Raw genomic sequence first — 22077 nt, forward strand, 5'->3', positions numbered from 1 at the left:
TGACAACAAGCAGGCATGGGAGACACTGGGGGAAAAATTAGACAACTCTAGAGAAAAATGCATCCACGCTTCCAACCTCTAGCTGAAACATATTCCTAGTTATTCTTTAGTCTGAGAATCAAGACCATTTTCCTGTTGACAATGTCTACCCCAATAAATAAGGTGAAAGTACCATCTGAGGCACTTTAAATGCTGCACGTGTATGTATGCTAAACATTTGAAATAGTTTTCAAGTTATAAAATTAACTTTACATGTGATTCATTTAACATAATTTGACTCAAACATTTCATTTTAAGTGTTACAAAACACGTCAGTTGTAGCCAACATGGCAGATCCACACTATACCCAGGCTTGGCCGCTTGCTTCTCTCTTTAAGCATATGTTCCAGGTTGCCACAATGTGATTGTGAGTCAGAAGAGAAAAGTCACCCCACAGCTCTGTGGTCTTTGCCAGAAGGATTCTATAGTCTTAAGTGGTAAAAGCTCAATCGTTTCTAGGTGGACCGGATAATATTTAAAGTTGGTCATCACCCTAGACATGAAGCACAAGATGCAGACATTTGTTCTATTTCTTAAATGATTGGTTAAAGCCATTTCAGAACATTAAGATGAGAGATCTGAGGTAAATAAACTGTCTCTGCTAAGGCTCTGTTTCTCAGGGAGTATTGGTGAATAAGTACTTGGTTTGCTCTCACTAGAAGCTCCTATTTTTCATTTTACTGTCTACACCCAACTATACCAACTCTGTGTATATTTTCATTGTTCTTCCAAGGTCCCCAAAAGAAATATAATGAGGGAAGTTCCTGCTGCTAGCAACCCTCTCTGAGACATAATGTCTTCTAGCTCTTCTTTAATGCTAGGTGCAGCATCTGTTTTACTGCCCTGCCCATCAAAATCTTTTTCCTTTTGCAAAAGAAAAGCCTCATGTCTTGATCATTCAATAAAGTGTCAATTTTCTTTCCCTTGAGTTCACATAATCTGCCCGGTTTGACTGCTGGGTTATTGGGTATGTTGTTGTAAGAACCCCCTTTTAGTCTCTTTGAATTACATGTTTGACTTACATATAACTTCTCCAGCAATCTCTTTTCCTCATCAATTCAGTCATTAGACAGCTATATATTGATGGTCTATTACATGCTAGGCACTGTGGCAGGTGTTGGGAACACACTGCACAGCTTTTTAAGTTTGGTCCAGTGGCCTCAAAAAGCTTACAATCTAATAGCGGCCTGTTACTGAATTCTTAAGAAGTATTTGGATGGCTATGTTTGTGCTTTCTGAAAATACAGGTAAAGTATTTCCCTACTCACTAGAAGACTCCTGAAAAACAATGTGTGAGTTAAACTTCTGTTAAGTGGAATTCAGGTTTTAAATGCTTCATACAGCTTGCTATTTTAGAGCCTCCTGCAAAGTTAATAAGCAAACTCTGATTTTTAATACGAATTTTAACTTTAGCACTGATACATTTTCTCAATGTTGATCAATATTATAAGCACTCAAAACTCTCATTTTAAAATGCATGAAAAGAAAACCTTTGTAAATGGAATCTCTATTTAAATGCAATAAGAGTAAATGCTCTTTAAAGGAATCCTGATATAATATTGTAAGGAAAGTGGTTAATCATTAACTTATTTTTTAAATGTGGACTTTTATTATAATTTCCATACTGTAGAAAGCAAAACTTCTAGCAATACAAAAAATGTAACCAATAAGGAAATACAAAATATACTTTATTATAATAAAAAGAACACACAAGTAGTAGGCTACATGAGACCCTTTACCTGTTGTGTTCTGAAGAAGAAACCTTTCCCCAGAACATCTGCCTCAGAGTCTATGTTGTGGCATGTATTAGTTTGTTGGTGTGGCCATAACAAAATACCCCATATGCGTGGCTTAAATGACAGAAATTTATTTCCTCCCAGTTCTGGAGGCTAGGGATCCAAGATTAAGATGCCAACAGGATTGATTTCTTCTGAGGCCTCTCTCCTGGGCTTATAGATGGCTGTCTTTTTCTCTGTCTTCACATGGCCTTTCTTCTGTGACTATGTCCTACTCTCTTCTTATAAATGCACCAGTCACATCGGGTTACGGCCCACCTGCATAACCTCATTTTACCCTATTTAATTACCTCTTTAAAGACCCTATCTGCAAATACAGTCACATTCTGAGACACTGGGGGTTAAGACTTCAACGTATGCATTTTTTGGTTGAGGGAGGGACATGATTCAGCCTATAACATGGCACATCTCTAGATTAGAAAATTCCAGTTTGCGAGTAAATAGCCATAGAAGTCACAATGCAATCTTTTTTTTCTCCTATAAAAACTTCAGCATGAATTAGGTTATCAGATAACTGCTATGTTCAGAATAGGCATTTCTAAAGATTCGTTGATGATATGATGACAGCTCTCACCTTGAAGAGCAGAGGGTAAAGGAGTAGAAAATGAACCCAGAAAATGGGTGGTAGATGGGGTTGGAAAAATGCCAGAAGGCACTGCTTCAAGAAGGCATGCTCACAGTGGCTGAGTGGAGGGCAGGGGAGGGCTGCAGATAGCTCCTGAAGCCTGCAGGCTAGGGGGGAGCTCAGTTACACAAGATGAAAGGCGTAACCAAAGCCAGGTTGTGATTTACAAATTTGCCCTAATGGAGAATATTTGATGATAAGCATTAAATAGCAAAGTTTAGAAGTATTTTTCTTCTTGTTTTCCAATTGTTCTTTCTACTGGACACTTTGCCATGATTCTGAGCTAAATTAGCCCTTTGGAGACATGGTCGTAAGATAGTCTGTTGATCTGGAAAACAGTTTTCATGGAAAATGAGTAGGTGGTAGAAGGAAAAGAGAAATAATTTGAAATGCAAAGCACTGTAAATGCATAGGAGAAAAATCCAGTAGTAGGGCTGAATAGCTTTTGCTCATCAAATTTTAAGCAATTCATTCTTAATGTATTTGTTAATGACATAAGTTATGAATCACAGTAGCCAATAAATATTTATAAACATTATTTACATTATCCTTATGGAATGATTTTTTGGTAAATGAGTAACAATTCTTTTTTTTTTTTTTTTTTTTTTGAGACAGAGTCTTACTCTGTCACTCAGGCTGAAGTGCAGTGGTTCAATCACAGTTCACTGCAGCCTCAACTTTCCTGACTCAGCTTCATAAGTACCTGGGACCACAGGCACATGCCACCATGCTCAGCTAATTTATTTTTATTTTTTGTAGAGACAGATTCTTGCTATGTCACCCAGACTGGTCTCAAATTTCTGGGCTCAAGTGATCCTCCCGCCTCAGCACTCCCAGAGTGCTGAGATTACAGGTGTGAGCCACCATACCCGGCCCAGTTCTATTTTCAAAGGGATTAAAATGTGCTCTGACTGTATCACCATCTTATTGCCGACAGGGAGGAGAATTCAGATGGATGATAGGGTTATAATGAAGTGGAAATAAGTTGGTATAAGATATAACATCAATTGGCAGAAATGACAAGTTGCTAGATAGACTTGGAAGGGTGGCACATGCCAGAGGGTCAGGTCTAGGACTAGGTTTGAGAAGAGCACTGTACTGGGAGGAGGGGCTGAGAGCATGAATGATGAGCTGCCCCAGCCCCCACTGAGGATGTTAGAAATTAAGTCTGTATAATCTTTCGAAAGCCTTAAAAATCCTGAATTTTGAAACTCTGTCTGTACTACCCTTCAGAAATCTCACAAAGTCTGAACTCTAAAACCCTGGTCCCAAAGGTTTTAGATAAGAAGTTATAGATTTGGACCAGTTTCCATTCCCACCTGCAATGTACAATAGTTCCGTTGGCCTCATATTCTCATCCACATTTTTTATAGCCAGACTATCTAAGTTTTATAAATCTAATGGAGATATATTAATGTGCAATTGTGTATCTTACTATTTTTATACAGGTTCAGATTGCTTTCCATTGATCCTTTGTCTTTTTACTCTATAATATATTTGATCTTACTGAAGACTATGATTTTGATGTTAGCTACTTTGCACATTTTCTTTGTGGCCTTTGCTTTTGTGTCTTTTGTAGGAAGGTCTTTTGCTTTTGATCATTAGTATATCCAATCAAATATTTTCTGAAAATTTGACAGTTTTGGTTTTTCATGTTTAAGTCTTTTATTTAATTGCAATTTATATTTGTATAATGGATTTTGGAATGAATCTAAGTTTAACTTGGTTGGATGTTATATTTTGCGGATGGCTAGCCTTGTTCTAACATCATTTACTAACTAGTCCATTTCTTCTCCACTCATTAAAATAATCACCTTTATCTTTTACTAAATTTTTATAAATTTATAAATCACCTTTATCTTTTACTAAATTTTTATATACATGTTGATTCACTTTTAGACTTTTTTCTGTTCCATTTTTTTAAATTTATAGATACCTACACAAATATTGCAATACTTACAATGTACAGCTATTTAATTCCTATAAAAGATGTCTTCTATTTTTCTCTAAGCAGATTTAACATTGACTATATTTTACATCGTTTTCCTTGTATACTATGATACCACATCTTTTTATCCTCATATGTTGCCACTTCTCGATTTTTTAATAGGCTTCTCCTCCTTTCAATACTGGTATTCCCTTTAATTTTCCCCCAGACCGTCTTCTCTCCTCACTCTAAGCACACTTCGTGAGCTAATGTTGCTTAATTTCACCAATATGATACTACTCAAAACTGTTCTTCTAGCCCAAGTTTGTTTTGTTTTGTTTTGCTAAGTTACATAGCCACATATCCATCTTCACTTTGATGTTAGGTTCAAAAGTGAACTTATCATCTTCCATGCCTGATATAGTTTAGATATTTGTTCCCTCCACATTGCATGTTGAAATTTAATCCCCATTGTTAGAGGTGGGGCCTAGTGGGAGGTGTTTGGATCATGGCAGCAGATCTCATGAATAGTTTGGTGACGTCTTTGCAGTAATAAGTTCTTACACTACTCGTTCTTGCAAGAACTGATTGTTAAAAAGAGATTGCCAGCCATGATGGTGGCACATGCCTGTAGTCTCATCTACTCGGAAAGCCAAGGCAAAAGGATTGTTTGATCCCGAGATGCAATGAGCTATGATCACACCACTGCACTCCAGCCTGGGCAGCAGAGTGAGGCCCTGTCTAAAAAAAAGGAAATAAAAGAAAATGGTTTTGGCCAGGAATGGTGGCTCACACCTGTAATTCCAGCACTTTGGGAGACCAAGTCAGGATTGCTTGAGGCCAGGAGTTCAAGACCAGCCTTGGCAACATAGCAAGACCCTCTCTCTACAAAAAACAAAATATCTTTTTTAAAAAGAGAATACAGACAGTTGAATTGCAAAGGAAAGAAAATGACTAAAAATGGTCATTTCTATGAGTGATGGATCATGGGCTATTTAAGAAAAAGATTTAGGATGAAAGTGAAAATAAAAAAGGTTACTCCTTTTAGATTATAACTAATAAGTCGCAGAAAGTGGGGTCATTTCAAATGCTGTGCTTCAAAGAATACTTTGAAGTATTTATTAAATAATAGTGCCTCTGCAGACAAATGAGTATGGTAAACCTAGTAGTCTTAGATTAATATTACTGTGTTTGGTGGAGATAATTAGATAGATACTGGGGAAGACATAGACAGGGACATGCATATCGATACAGGTGTACGTATATCCTTAAAGTTTTCTCAAGCTGCAAATGGGGAAGTATTTGTATCACGGGAGAAGACAGTCGGCAGTTGCCTCTAGGAAACAGGGACACTGGGCATTGAATTTGTTAGGACACTTCCTATGATGAGCAACAGAAAGCCAACTTAACCTCAGACAAAAAAGAAAATCCATTGACTATCATAACTGACTGTATTAGTCTGCTTGGGCTGTCATAACAAAATACCACAGACTGAGTGGCTTAAACAACAGAGATTTATTTTCTCACAGTTCTGGAGAATGGAAGTCTAAGAATAAGATGCCAGCAGAGTGGTATCTGGTGAGGGCTCTTTTCCTGGTTTGCACACAGCCACCTTCTGTCTGTGTCCTCACATGGTGGAGAGAGAGAGACCTCTTGTGTCTCTGCCTCCTCTTATGAGGGCATCAGCCCCATCATATTAGGAACTCACCCTTTTGACCTCGTTTAAGTCAGTTGTCTCCTTATAAACCTATCTCCAAATACATTTTAGGTAAGGACTTCAACATATGACTTAGGGAGGAGGCATAATTTAATCCATAGCACCAACTGTTTGAACTTGATTTCTGAGAGATCATTATCTTGGCTGTGCATCTGCCTTCAGGGTGCTCCTTCTTGATCTCCTTTGCTGGATCCTCCTCAATTTCCCATTACCTAAACAGAGTTTAGCCTTGGGTCTATTCTCATTTCCTAAGTGATCTCATGCCCTCCCACAGCCTTCAATACTATTTCATCTGTCCATGGTGCTCCAGAATGCTATATAAGCTGCCTACATAAGATTTATATTTGGATGTCTCATAGATATTGCAAAGGTAACATGCTATCTAGCATCACCTTAGTTAATGACAACCAAACTCAAATAGGGCCTAATACTCTTGGCCATCATATTATATTTCTCTGGTAATTTGGGCTCTTTACTCTGTTGGATGACATTTTATATCTCCTTTCCTCAAACCTCCATCACTTCCCCATCCCCTCTCTTAGACAATTGTTATTTCACTGAGAAATTAGAAGTCACAGAGAATGTTCACATGCAGTGACGGTTGCACCACCATTGCAACCCGCCTACCAACACCTGTACCATTTACTCTGTTTTGCCTTCTGTGTCTATGGATGAAACATCCACACTCTTTTCCAAAGCCAATAACTCTGCTAGTTATATATCACTGCTGAAACAAACTAACACAAAATATATTAGTCCCTGTTTCTCTAGGTGGGTTTGTCTAGGTACTTTGCTTAAAATCTCTCAAGGCAAGAAAACAAGGTGTCAGCAGGGCTGTATTATTTTCTGGAGGTTCCAGGGAAGACTCTGTTTCCAAGTTCATTCAAGTTGTTCGCAAATCCAGTTCCTTGCAGTTGTAGAACTTAGGTGGCTATTTTCTTGCTAGCTGTTAGTTGGGGGTCCACTCTTTGCTAGTAGAGACCTCTTTTGGGTCCTTGCACATGGGCTCCCAACTCAGAGACGGCAGCATCGTGTGAATTCTTCTCAAACGGAATCTCTATGACTTCTGCTGCATCTCTCTTCTGCTTCCAGCCAGAAAAGTCTCTCTGCTTTTAAGGGTTCATGTGATTAGATTGGGCACACTCAGATAATCCAGGATAAAATCTCCCTACTTTAAGATCCAGAACCTCAAAGTCCCTTTTGCCATGCAATTTAACATGTCCCCACATTCCAGGAATTAAAGTGTGGACATATCTGGAGGGCATGTAGCCTACCACAAATTTGATTTGTGCCCCAGCAATTTGCTCCCTCTCTTCCGCGTCACCAATTATTCCCCTCAACTGCATTTTTTTCCATCAGTGTACAACATGCTGATATTCCCTTCCAACGACTGTTCCATTTCTCTGCTCTCTTTGGGGCAAAACACCTTGAAACAATTGCCTATACTCTCTGTTCCCAATTCTTCTTTCACTTTTCTTAACCTTTCAGCTTTCTACTACACTCAACCTTCTTTTGTTAAAGACACAAATGATTACACATTCTAAGTTTAAGGATCAATTTTCAGTCTTCATTCAAGTGTCATTTTACACAGCTGATCATTGAAATATTTAATTTACCTTCTCAGATGCCATCCTCTCTTGATTTTTCTTATACTTTCAGGAGGCTCCTTGTCAGCCTCCCTTGCTAGTCCTTCTTTATATTCTTGACAGCATAATCATGGACTGCCTGCAGCAATTCCATCTGCATTCATTCCCTTGGTAACTGTATCTAGTTTCATGGCTTTAAGTACTGCAGGTATACAACGACTTCCAAATTTATATCTACAGCCCAGAACTGTACCCTAAACTCCATGCTTATATATTCCACTGCCTAGTCAACATCTCCATGTAGATATCTTACAGGCAAGGTTAACATATTCAATATCAAACTTCATCTTCCCCACAAAACCTGCTTCTCCCACCATTTCTTGGTCAGTGCTAGCTCTGTTCTTCTACTTGATGGAACCCCAAATTTTGGAGACATCATTGGCTCCTTTCACTAATCTCCCTCCTTTGTACTTAGCACCCAATCCATTTAACAAGTCTTATTGTCCTTAACACCAACATATAATTGGAAGTAAACCACTTCTAGCCACCTCCACCAAAGCTTCGTGGTAGATACCACTAGGAGGTCTGGCTTGTTTATTGCAATATATCCTTTATTAGACTCTCTTCTACCTTGACCTCCACATGGTTGCCAGAGCGATCCTGTAAGTCAAATTGCCTCATTCCTCTCCTTAAAGCCCTGTTACATGCAGACAGGAAGCCAAAGTCCTTACAATGACCTAGAAAACTCTTCATGATCTGTCACCTCTGCACCCATTGCCATCTCCTACTACTTACCAAATACTCCAGTCCCCAGAGCCTTGCACTTGATGTCCTCTTGTTTAAAATGCTCACCCTATGCCTCCCTCATCAACTTCCCCTTTGTGTCCAACATCACCTTTGCAGTCACACCTTCTCTGCATACTCACTTTAAAATTGCAAGCCTCTATCTGACTAGTGATCCTTCCCTCTCCTGTTTTTTCTTCACAACAGTATTACCACCCAATATCCTATATAATTTTTTTATTTGTTGTTATGGTCATTCTCCTTTCAGAAGAATCTAAGTTTCGTGGGGTCAAAGAATTATGTGTTGGAGGGTGTGTATGTGTATTAGATGTTTTCACTGCATTCTCCCCAGCACCTAGAATAGTGCCTGGTACAGAGTACACAATCAAATATCTGTTGCTGTTCAGTGAAGGTCCAGAACTGTTTTTTATTTCACCTCAAAACCAGGCTCTTCTCCCAGGCTTCCCCATGTCAGTAAATGGCAACTCTAGTCCAGTTTGCCCAAGCCAGGAACCTGGAAATCACTCTTGATTCCTCTCTTTTTCTCACACCTCTCATCTTCAAATACTGCCAATGCTCTCTGCAAATACACAGGCCCCCTTCCAAAATCTGGCCCTCCCACCTTCTCCACTGCTCTCACCCAAGTCCGAGCCACGATGTGCTCTCGCTTAGGTTAGCACAGTGGCCTCATTTATCGGTCTCCCTGCTTCTACCCTTGCTCTCTAGGAGTCTGCCTTCCACAGAGAAAAGAGAGAAATCTTTTCAGAATTCGTGTCGAATCATAGACATTCCTCAGTTCAAAACACTCTGATAGGTAGGTTTTCACCTTGGAATAAAATCTAAGTCCTGTGCATGGCCTGTAAGACATGTCCTGATCTTGTCCCAGACATACCTTCTGAAACTTATTTCTTCCCTTTGCTCATTCTCTTCCAGCCACTCTATTTCCCTTCCTGTTCTTTGGCTCTGCCAAGCACTCACCTGTTGTGGGGCCTTTCCATGGCTTCCTCTGCATGGAAGGTAGAGGCACACAGTACCTGCTACATCCCATCATTCAGGCCTCTGCTCCAAGTTGCTTTATCAGAGGGCTGCCCTGATCATCTTTCCTAGAATAGCAAACACACACCCCACACACACACACACATGCACGTGTACACACACACCTCATTCTCCTTACCTTATTTTGAAGCCCTCATTACCACCTGACATTATATGTTTACTTATTTTTCTTTGATAGTTTCCCTGCTTCTCCAAAATGTAGACTCCATGGGAGAAAAGAACCATTTGTTTTGTTCACTATTGTAGCTTCAACACCAAAGATAAACCCCAACAACTACAGGGATGCTTAATCCTAGCACCTAGGCTCTTAGGGATATATAAATACTTTCTTTCTCAAAGAAACGATATTCGTATTTGAAAAAGGAATGTGGACATTCTTTAGTGTTGTGCCCACCCCTAAAACATAGTCCGCCTCGGAGCAATGGAGAAATCTGATTGGCCCCTGTGGGTCCCATGCCCCCTTGTGGCTCTGTTGTGGGAATGGGGCTGGGGGCAAAGTCCATGCAATCCATAGAAGAGAGAGGAAGGAAAGTTCCGCCCCCTTCCCCCCCCTCCGCCCGGCCCACCCCTTAAAAAAAAAGATCTGTTAGCAGAATTCAGGATGGGGATGGGGAAAAGGAGGAGGATGTGGGGAAGGCAGAAACAACAGATGGCAACTACGGAGATTTTTCCAGAGTGGGAAGTGTAACCCAGGGATAAGCTGGGGTCCCTGGTAAAGGAAGTATCCCTGAATAACTGGACCTTCATGCTCTTTGGGAAAGAACAAGCTGAGGCCCCAGGCACACCTGCATGGCATCACCAAATTGCTTCTTGAATGACTCCTGCTGGCATCAGGAGGCATCTCCCTGGCAGGAACAAGCCCGAGGCTTCACCACGGAACCTGGAGGAAACGCAGGGACCCATGGCACAAACTGACACAGGAGTTCTATGTTTCATTGCACATCATTTTGTTCACCAGTGCATTTGCACGTTCTGCCTCTATGGCTATCAAGATTAATAACTCATTTTTAGGTAAGAGTAAAAATGAATCAGGTAAAAAAAAAAGAATTAGCAACAGCTGCCAAGTGAGTATGTAGCACATACACTCACAGATGGAAAAAATCTACATCTTGCTGCTATGATTTAGCTCAGGGTTTTATATTTAATTTTTGTTTTGTTTTGCTTTTGTTTTTATACACCTCACCACAAGGTATTTTAAATTCTTTAAATGTATTCCCGAATATAGAAAATGTTTCTTGGGCTCTCCTGAGAGTGGGGTGCCCAGGCTGACCACAGGCACACACACATTCTTCCCATAGTACAGTACTTTAAAATTAATAGCACATGCAGAGGAAAAACTAAACCCTTTGACGTCACTCTTGAAATGAGGAAACATAAACAGAAAAGGCTCCACTCCAGTAAGCTGCCAGAGTTGAAGCCGATTGGTCTCTGCTTTTCCTTGCCTGTGGCAACTGACAGCACCTCCCAGCCTAGCAGGCCGGCGGCTGCTCACCCAGCCAGTCAGTTGGTCTGGGCACTGCAGCAGGCTGGGCTCTGTCCCAGCACTTGTCTGGGAGAAAAGTGGTGTTACTCACCCAGGGAGAGCCTCTCTTTCTACCTTCCTTCTTTCTCGATCTCCTTGTGTGCTTTTGTGTTTCTTTATTTCTTTTCCTTTTTTTTTTTTTTTTTTTTTGTTACTTAATTATATTCCTAATCCTGGATGAAGTTGCTGGATTCTGCAGCACAAGTCTTCATGAACAAGCAGCACCGCTCAGAGATTTCACGGCATTCAAAGGTCACAGAACTGCCACTATGGTTAAATGTCTTGTTTAATGGTTGAGGTATGTACAACAAATTTAAGCGGCAAGCTCAGTTTTCTTGAGAGAATAGAGTCACAGAGAGATGGCAGGATTTTTATTTAAAATGAACCTGTACATATATATATTTTTTGTCTGTGATTGTTACTACAGCAACCAGCTTTTGAATTTCCTTCCTTTTTCTAGGCAAACTGACTAAACATTATCACTTACCCTGAATTAACTGTTTAAGGGCAACAGGGTTTCATTCCAACCAGTGTAATGAGACTCCGGCATTTTCACTGCACTTTGAGCCCACAATGAGGTGGTCTTTAAAAAAAATAATAAAGAATGCAATATTTTTTTCTCCAACATAAATCTTGGGGTTGGGTAATTTTCATTTTTGGTGGGACAGGATAGGAAAACGCTGGTAAAGGGATTGGTAAGGTTTGCGGAACAGGGAATAAGGAAATCAGTTTTTTTCTTGAGTTTTTCATGTTGGTTGATAGCAGACTTCAAGATGAAGAAATTGGTGGCAAGAAGGGAAGAAGCTGATAGTGAGACTGAAGGTAGAAAAAAATCAATAGAAGATGTCCAAAAAATGAACTCTTAAGAAAAATCCTTCATCACCTTGTTGCATTTTTCAAAAAATGTTTTGGATTCAGAAGTCCAGGAGAGATGCAAGTACTGTTATATGACCAGAAATTTAGATATTATTATTTATAAAGGAAAGTAAAACTTCTTTATTACCACTGCAAATTTGCTAATTATCTTTTCCTACAATAGTTGAAAATGGAGTCAGATATTCAATTAGGGGCTTAAGTGATTGAGCCTGGGGACTAATTAATCATTTAAAAATTCTGTTCTTCATGTGCTCTAGCCAGAGTGACTATGGCAATAAGAGTAAACCTCTTTGCACCAGAGGCAGGCATATGCATTCACATACAGTAAACACACTAAATGCTGCAGGAAGCTTGGCAATTCAACACAAGGCTAATGTTGTTTTCAATGGCACATTATTATGTGTTAAGGGGGATCCCTGCTAAAAATCATTCCTATCCAGAGAGTCGGTTTTTGTAACAGCAATTTAAGTAATATATGGTTACCATGGATTTCCCTATTACCCTTCTCAAAGTTATGCAATAGCAAATAAGATAGGATTATTTGAAATCATTACCCTGTTCCAAAATTTCTAACTGATTTTCTTAAAGTTTCTATTCTCAACATTGAGAACCTGAAAGCTTTAAAACTGGGTCATGTTAGCAGTAATATTAAGCACGATTTCAAACACGAGGTGTATTTCAAAGGGTTAAAAAAATTAACTGCATAAGACTGGAATGTACTAAGTTAAGAACTGCAAAAATATTAGCTCTGAAATGCAGAGGATGTGCCGTGAATGGACAATTGCTTTTCTGCAGCGCCTAGTGGGAAAACAAGGACTTTGTGTGTTGCAAACGCATAACTGCAGCTCCTCCATTTCCTCTGCTTTATCTTTTATTACTGGCTGGTGAAACAAAGACGGGTGTCAGTAGTTACGTCTTGATTGACATTTTCTCCAATAAAATGAAGTCACTTTTGTCTCAAGTAGAAGCCCACAGTTAACTAGTTGCAACTCCAAAAACTGTATCTGCCTTGTAAGAATTTTTACCTGACACTGTAAGCTGTCTAATTTCAGAATGTACTCACTCTCTTGAACAACATGTGACAAAATCAGTGGTGACTATATGTCAGCAAATTAGCTGGGAGAATTTTTTTTTTTGAATTAAGTTATTTAGGGCAAGGGTGGAAAAGTCTAAGATGTGTCAGGGACAGGCATTAATTTAGGGAAAATAATTACACTAGTGCATCTTTTAATGCCTTACACAGTGTTCAGCACAAAGCTACTCACTGTCAGTTCTCCATAAAAACCTAGTTAAAATGTTTGCCTAGAATTTACTATCTTTCATATATTGTAAATTATTTAAATAATCTTGGTGTTTTCATGTGTTTTTGAAAAGCACTTTTGGTGTCAGTCCAGCCTAAAATATTATCTAAAACTCAAGTCAATAATACAGAGAAGGACATTTCAAACACTGACACTTTATTTTCAGCCAAAGGACATCTTAAATGCAAAAGTAAAATGACCAAGTTTCCTGAAAGTGGGAATGTACCACCTGGAAAATGCCTCAGCCTAGTAATTGTTCTTCTGAAGTCTAACTTGTTGTTAGACAGGCCCAGATCGCAGGAGGAAGCTGTTTGTTGACTCACAGAAGATAGTGTTGGAAGGAATTTATCAAGTGGTAAGCTAATCCCAAGGAATACGAAAAGGGCTTTGTTCATATTAAAGAGAAGTGTGGAATTTAAGGATCAGAATTGACTTTGAAACATCTAAATGTAGAAGCTAAGAGGTAGTCTAAGTAGTTGACCTCACATTGTTGGGGTACATAATTGATTGGAAACTATCTACAGAAATTCTTATCTAAATAATCCACTATCTTATGGATTCAGCTATGTATCCCCTCAAAAATCTACAGCGAAAGTAGGTATCTATGTTCTAGGGGGTACATTTGGCTGAGGAAGAAAGGACTTGGCATTTGGAAATGTCAGGTCTCTCTCAGCACAAAGACCATCTCTAATCTCTATTGGCACCTCCTCATGGCAGCAGCCCCATTTCCCCTAAGAATGTACTTTGGGGAGCACTTCCATTGTCCACAGGAGAGTAGCCGTGGGATCAGTACCACTGGCTTCTACAAACATCCTCAGTGGCTCTAGGAATCCCCACTTTGATTCATGAGATGGTGTCTACTTTATATATTAGCAGTCTTTAACGTGGTTTACATACAAATTTGAAGAAGAGAAGGAGAAAAGGGATGTAGAAACCCAAACTGACTGAATACCTATTATGTACCAGGCATTGTTAGAAATTTGAATACAGAGAGTGAAATATGTCAAAGTTCTTATGTGTGGTCAAGGCATTTATACTTTCTATTTTCTCAAGAATCATTTGAGTATCTAAATGAGTTGATTTGTACTTAGAGAGTGATTTCATGAAGTGCACTAGAAAGGGCGGTGAACAGAGGTAGTGAACCAAGGTGGTTCATTCAGGCTCTAATGAGCTGGGTGACTCTGAGCCACTCACTCACTCTTGACCTCAGTTTCCTCAACTGTAAGGGCAACTGGTTGTGCTGGGTTATCTCTAACATCCATTTTAGATCAAAATTTTTATAGTGTTCTTATTCTCAACCTAGAATTTTTTAACTCCATTTACATGTAAATGTAGAAGCGTCAAACCTTTATTCCAAAAATCATTACTACATGTTTTCAGGATGTCAAGGGCTGTGCCTGTGAATAAGCAATGATTCCCACATTAGGAAACATATTCTGGTTGAGTATGAATATTTAAACAAATGGCTGGAGTCTGTACAAAGAAATGAAAGAACAAAAGGAGAAGTTTGGGAGGGAGGCAGTGATGGAAAACTGCAGAGGAGGCAGCGCTATACAATTTGGAATTTAAGAAAAAAATAAATTGTATTTCTATTTAGGTATTTATTTTTATATGATGATCTATAATGTGATTAAGTGCATTGTTATTATTTTGGAAATCATGTATTTGCAATGGTGTTCTTAAAAATTAGAATGTTAAAGACAGCCAAAGTTTTCCCATAGGTTGATTCAGCTGCTGTACAGGCCTGAGTTGGTAAATCAAATCCGTACATTGGCGTCATCTTCATCATTCCTTGAACTTAAAACTGTAGGAGTTAGAGAAAGCTGGAGTCTTTAGAGAGCACTATGGGCAGCCGTGGTCCCAGCAGGCATTTGATACACGCCAGCAAGGTTCATAGCTGCGATGGTCTTGAACACTGGCACAATGTGGTGTCAACATGGTAGGAAATTACCTCAGTGTCAGGAAAACTCTTACGGTGGCTCAGAACTTCGAGATTACTTGTGGGAGTGAAGACACATTTCTTCAACTCTGGAGCCTCAGTTTCCTCATCTTTAAGGCTGTTAGATGCCCTTTTTCTTTCCAAATTCTGTGATTTAACCTGACAAAATTAACACTGAATCATTAGCATGTGTTTACTTTGATTTTTCCACCTCTCCCGTCCCTTATTTCCGCTACTCTCTGTGTAGTTTGCCTTTACTCAGTTGTCCACATTTACACAATTTTACCTCCAAGATAATCTCATTGCCAAGGAAAAGCAAAAACAAAACCAGGACTTGGGTTTGAGAATTTCTCCCCAGAAAGACTATCACTTCCCCTAAGACAGTCACCTCTCCCCGCTCCATTTCTCTTGTATCAGGTTGATGTGCCCCTCTGTGGCTGTGACACTCCTCGAGAAAGCAAAGAGGCATGCTTTGTGAAAATTGTAGCTAGGAACTTTAATATTACAAGACAAAAGTCTTTTTCCTAAATGCCAATCACTGTCCTGGATTTTCTATATTTCTTCACTTAATATCTTCTCAACACTAATTCTGATTTCTTTAGAGAATAAATGAAAACCTGTTGATAACTAAGTTGAGGGAAGCTTCAGAAGAAATTTGTGGTGAATTGATTGTCCATTGAGTATCTGCTCTGAGACCTTGCCCTGCCGGGCTGGCACAGGGTTGCTGCCGCTTACTAGTGATGGGATTTGGTGCAGTTCAATCACCTTAATCAAGACATTTCTGGGATTCTGTGTGGCTCAGAGCATTCCAGCTGGTGTCTCCTCTGAGTGAGAGTTTACATTTAACACCTCAAGCATGGAGAATAGGGAGCTGGTTTTGTAGTTTTGGATGAACCTAAAAACAACATAACAGAAAACACACAATATTAAGCAATATATAATTCTTGATACTACTGTATAAATATCTCAACATTTTAAAACCTTAAATCCTTTTATGAATGCTTTATATATTTAAGTGTATACAGTATAGAAGTATGAAAACAATAGCCACAGTCAATATACCAGTAAAGAAACTTTGTCATGCATTTAAAGTTCCTTCCTTTCTGCCCTCCCTCACTCCCTCTCTTCCTTTCTTCCCTCACTCCCTTCCTTCTTTCCTTCTGCCCTCTCACTCCTTTTCCTCCTTCCCTCCCTCCCTCCCTCCCTCCCTTCCTTCCTTTTCATTCTCCCTCCTTTCCTCTCTCTCTTTTTCTTTCTTCCTTGAATCTGTTAGGGAAAGAAGGGAAAAATAGATTGGTAATGAGGTTTTGAGGAGTCTTCCTTGTGTAAAATTTGGAGTAATACTTATTTTTTTTTCCTAGTGGTTGGTGAATTCATATAGTTTTTCATTAAATTTCCTGCTCAGATTTTTTTCTTATTAATACCTTCTGTGTTCTACATAGTCATAATTCACATATAAATGGGAAGTATATAAAATATCCTTTTTACAAGATGAAAATTATTCCCATTGCTTTAGACATGCTCAAAAAAGGATTCTGTTCAAAAATGAAGTTTATACATGACTTAAATATACTTAATCTCTAAGAATCTTCTTTTGCTCTGGCATGGGGGTGGGGTCCAGGACTAGTCTGGTGTGAGGAGTATGTTTCCATAGGTCCAGGCATAGCACATGGAGAGGCTACCATATGGATTGGTCAAAATTTGATACCTGAAGGTATCAAATGGTCAGTGTTTTACATTCTCTTTGACTCTAGCAAATCTTTGTCTAAGAAGATATAGAATTGTTTATTTTTGCATTGTTTGTAACCTAAACAATATCAGAAACAACTTGAGCCCAATAATAGGTGAATTATTGAAAAATTATTGCAAAATCATACAATAGAACACCATATAGTCATTTAAAAGAATGAAGTACCTCTACATGCAAAAATCTGGAATGATTTTTCAGATGTATTAAGTGGAGGGGGGAAGCTACATTAACAGTTGTATAAATACATAGACACATTCATATATACTTATTAAAAATTTCTGGAAATTTGAATTAAAAACTTAAACAACGCCTTGGAGAACTTGGAGTATGGGATAGGAGCAAGGCTTACTTTTCTTGTATATACTTTAGAATTGTTCAACTTTCCCCTCTATAAATGCATTATATTTATAATGGGAAAAAGTTACTGACATTTATTTATTGTGTGATATTTTAAAGTGACCAGAAAAATTTGAAGGTAAAAGAGGAAAGAGTTCTATTTTATTTTATGTTTTTCATTTTATTTAATTTAATTACTATTTTTTTGTTTGTTTTTGAGACAGAGTCCTGCTCTGTTGCCCAGCGTGGAGTGAAGTGGCACGATCTTGGCTCACTGCAACCTCCACCTCCCAGAGTCAAGCGATTCTCCTGCCTTACCCTCCAAAGTAGCTGGGATTACAGGCATGCACCACCACACCTGGCTAATTTTTGTATTTTTAGTAGAGATGGGATTTCACCATGTTGGCCAGGCTGGTCTCAAACTCCTGACCTCAAGTGATCCACCCACCTTGGCCTCCCAAAGTGCTGGTATTGCAGGTGTAAGCCACCACGTCCAGCCCGAGTTCTGTTTTGCTTTAAAATTTCTTCATTAATTTCTTTCTTTGACCCTTACTAAATTTCTCCCATGTATCTTTGACATGGCTAGGGAGCAGAGAATTCCCTGGAAGTAAGAATCCAGGAAGCCAGAAGATAGGGAGCCCATCACTCTTGTTTGAGTAACTTTGGGCCAATCAGCCCTCTGGGCACCAGCTTTCTCATGTATAAAATGAGGGGCTTGGTCAAGCTCAAAGTTCCTTCGATCTGGGTCTAAGAAACTTTGGCCTGTTACATGCCCAATTATTTGAGATCTTTCTCCATAAACAATAAACATATTTTACCATACATATTTTACTGGTTTGAACATCTTGGCTAAATTTTGTTTTAGAATTGGTCAGTTCAGTTTAATTTTTCACATTAACTATACATGCAAAATTAGTATTTATTCAAACCGTGTTTAAGGAAATCATGTATCATAGACTTTTAAAGGAAAATTATACTATAATATCAGTTATTCATAAGACAGTAGAAAACATTGTATTAAGATGTACAGCTTGTGCAGTTATGCAAGCAAGTAATGCTTCTTCTGTTTGGATATGATTTATACATTTCTTGGTTTTCCAGGAGAGAAAAAAAAAAAAAAAAAGACCTTCATTTCCCTTTCTCATTATGCCACTTGCCAGCTGGCTCCAGTCAGATGAAAGAACTCAGTCATTCACAAAAGTGTAGAAAGCATTCTTGTAAAAGGAGATGCTGCAGTAATACAGGGGTCTAAAGAATGCCTTGATTTAGAAAAGGTCATTAAATCTAAGAAAAAACTTATTTTCTATGTGATAGAAATATAGTGTGTTTCCATGTTCTTAAGATGAGTGTTCATGCTTTTCCAATGAAATAAAAACCTAATTTCAATTGGGTTTTTAGCTTCATTTGGAAAAGTGTAGGTATTGCTCATTTTCCATATTTAGTAGTTTTTATTTTCTGTTTCTCTAGATCTTCATTATTGTGTTTGGAGTAAAAAATAATCTTTAAGTTAAAATAATACAAAAGGAATAAACATAAAACAGGAATTTGTGTGATAGCAGTTTGGAATGACAAAAACTAACATTCTAAACTTTTCCCTATAAATCTCTTTTAATTATTAAAAATCACCAAGTATTAGAAATATAGTTCAGTAGCTTATAAATAAAATAATTGAGAAATATTGTTCTCTTTTTCATTGAATATGTTTCCCCAAGTGCCCATGTGTGGGTACATGAGAGAGGCCCTTCTTAAACTTGACAAAATGCATATAAGAGCTTTGTATGTAGTAGTAATACAAAAACAAATCAAAACATTGAGTTAGATAATATAGCCTATTTAAAATATATTGTCTCCTTTAATGTAAATCTTTACAAACCAAATAATCAAATACATCTATTGGATTAAATGGCAATAATGAGTAATAATTTAAAATTCAATTTGCTTATTTTGTGTGAAAGGAGAAAAGGAAAAGCAGGAAAAAAAAAATGAGGATTCAATTTTTTTCAAGGAGCATTGAACTTGTAACCTAAAGCCCTGAGTTCAAGTTCCAGATGCTAAGAATGATACTGTTGGCAAGTTATTTAACATTTTTAGATTTCAGGTGTCTAAAATGTAAATGTAAACCTTTAGGTTCCAAAATTTCTGGCTTTCCTACGTAAGTAGTTAGTTCATAATACAAATGTCCTTTCTAGAACATTCCTGTTAGATGGGGATTTGTTATGCCCACTTGAAAGGCAAGGAAATTGAGACTCAGATAAATTGCAGCTAATAGTTGAAATTCAACTTCAGCTTTTTGCTGACAGTTTTTAATTGTTTTTATATGCTTAAAATCCATCCTTAATCATTCTAAGAATGAGTTAGGAAACATTTTTAAAATACACAAAACATAAAAATATCTGTTTTGAAAATGTTAATCTACCCACTATATTTTTATAGAAAAATTCAAATATATAGATAAATAGCGTTATTTCATTTCAAATGGATTTAAATGGATTAAATGGATTAATCTGATACTTCAAACTTCAGAAATTTTGCTCTGAGAGACAGTAGAGTGCATTGATCAACAGCGCATAATGTGGCGACATTCAGTATGGTTCATTTATTAGCTCTGTGACCATGAAGAAGTTACCTAGTCTCTCTAGGCCTCGCTCTGCTTATTTGTTAGATTAAGGTGTTTCTAATATCTGCTTCTTGAGAGAATTCTTGAGAGAATGGAATGAGTTTTTATTTGTAAAATGCTTAGAACAGAGTATGGAAGAGTCAAACTTGATGTTAGTATATCAACTGGTATTATTTGCTTACAAGTTTTAGAAATTATTTCATGGAATTATTTTGTTTACAGTGTTGTTGGTGCTTTAAACATTTAAGAGAAATCTTGTTTTAAATTTTTTTTTTTACTTTCTGAATTAAACTATAGCACACATAACAGAAAATTTCTAACATATAATTATGCACCATTGAACCCCCTACATAGAAGTCAAGAGAGTCAAGAAATAGAACATTATTACATGTTTGGCACCTGAGGAAACCCATCATGCCTCTTCCATTCGTTCATGCAGTGTTATATCTGAAGACTAGATAGGTTGTTGCCTATCATTGTATTTTGTTCATTTTCATTGTTGCATGATGTTTAATTATCTGAATACACAGTATTTATCATTCTATGGTAGAAAACATGTATATCGGCCATGTAAATATCTTTTTTGTCAAGTCTCTGGTCAAGTTATTTTGTATATTTATAGGATATTATATATACTTATATATATATTATATACATATTTGATACCTTTGATTGTTATATACATTACAAACATTTTTTCCATTGGTAAAATCTCATGTTTTATTCTTCTCAAGACTGTTTTTAACATTTTTGATTCTTTACATTTTCATAACAATTTTAGAATTAACTTAAGATTCTTCCCTAAAACAAAACACTGTTGGGATATAGATCAATTTGGGAAGACTGGCATCTTTTCTGAGTCTTCCAAATCATAAACATAATGTATCCTTCTATTTATTTAGGTGTTTGTTAATTTCTGTCAGTAATATCTTCTGGCTAGCTTTATGGTCATTTTACATATTCCTTGCTAGACATATTACTGGGCACTTAGTATTTTGATGGTATTCCAACTGGCATCTCTTCAATTTCTATTTTTAACTTTTTGTTACTGATACATAGAAAAACAATCAACTTCTGTATATCAATTAATTATCAGCAACCTTGCAAAACTCACAAATTCCAATACGTTATCTATGGATTATTTTGCTTCTCCATAGAGGTAATCAGAGCATCCAAGAATACTGGTGGTCACTGATTTTCCTTTTTAATACTGATAACTTTGTTTTATTGTACTACATAGGGTTTTCAGTATATTGTTGAAGGGGTAATCGTGGCAACGTTATCTTGTTTCCAGTCTCAGAAAGAAAGCTTTCAACATTCTACCACTAAGTTTGATATTTTCTATAACATTTGAAAGTTTCCTTTGATTCCTAGTTTCCTAAGCATTTCTTATTAAATGTTCTTTAAAATACTTTTCGTATGACTTTTCCCTTTTATTCTGTTTATGGGCGATTGATTTTATAATTTCAAAACAAACTGAAATCCTAGAATAAATCTAACGGTCATGTTATGTTATGCTTATTTTCAATATCACTCATTACTCTGTTTCTGAATTGCTAATAATTTTTAGGATTTTGAAACTATGTTGATGAAAACCATTAACCTAAAATTATCCTTTTTGGTTATGGCCGTATCAAGGTTCCATTGACTTTATTAAATTAGTTAGGAAATATTACCCTAGTAAAAATGTTCTGGGAGAGTTTTGTAAGTTTATATTATTTTTTTCCTCAAATATTTGATAGAAATTGCACATAAGTCCATCTGGGTCTGAAACATTTTGTGGGCAAGTTTTTAGTTACAGTTTTAATTCCATTTATTTTTATGGGCTATTCAGATGTTCTATTTTCATTGTCAGTTTTAGTAATTTCTCATGGATTTGTTGTTGTTGATTATTTTTCAGTGTTTCTTCTTTTTGAGTATATACATTTAAAGAAGCAAATTTATTTTTCACGGTTCAGCTGTCTCCCCTAGGTTTTAAAAGTTAGTGTTTCTGTTAGTAGTTAATTCAAGACAATTTCAATTATAATTTGTTTTTCACCTGTGAATTATTTAGGATTATATTGATTAATTTGCAAACAAATTGGCATGTCCTAGTTCTCTTTTTGTCTTTGTTTCCTGGTATAATTCTACTGCGCTTACAAGTCATGCCATTAAGATCTTTGAATTTTTTGAAACTTGAATGTATAACCGAATATACAGTCAGCTTT

At 37.3% G+C, this 22077-nt stretch overlaps 1 protein-coding gene across 1 annotated transcript in view; it reads left to right on the forward strand.

The window, feature by feature from the left end:
- The first annotated feature begins 10995 nt into the window (after positions 1–10995).
- The window catches only part of PDE7B (phosphodiesterase 7B), a 344692-nt gene continuing 333610 nt past the window's right edge, over positions 10996–22077 (forward strand). The window contains exon 1 of the mRNA XM_030809727.1: positions 10996–11349. Within this exon, the coding sequence (XP_030665587.1) occupies positions 11329–11349 (21 nt within the window). The 5' untranslated portion in view covers positions 10996–11328. The remainder of the gene's footprint in view (positions 11350–22077) is intronic.

Source organism: Nomascus leucogenys, chromosome 3, assembly GCF_006542625.1.
Source record: "Nomascus leucogenys isolate Asia chromosome 3, Asia_NLE_v1, whole genome shotgun sequence".
Lineage (NCBI taxonomy): Eukaryota > Metazoa > Chordata > Mammalia > Primates > Hylobatidae > Nomascus > Nomascus leucogenys.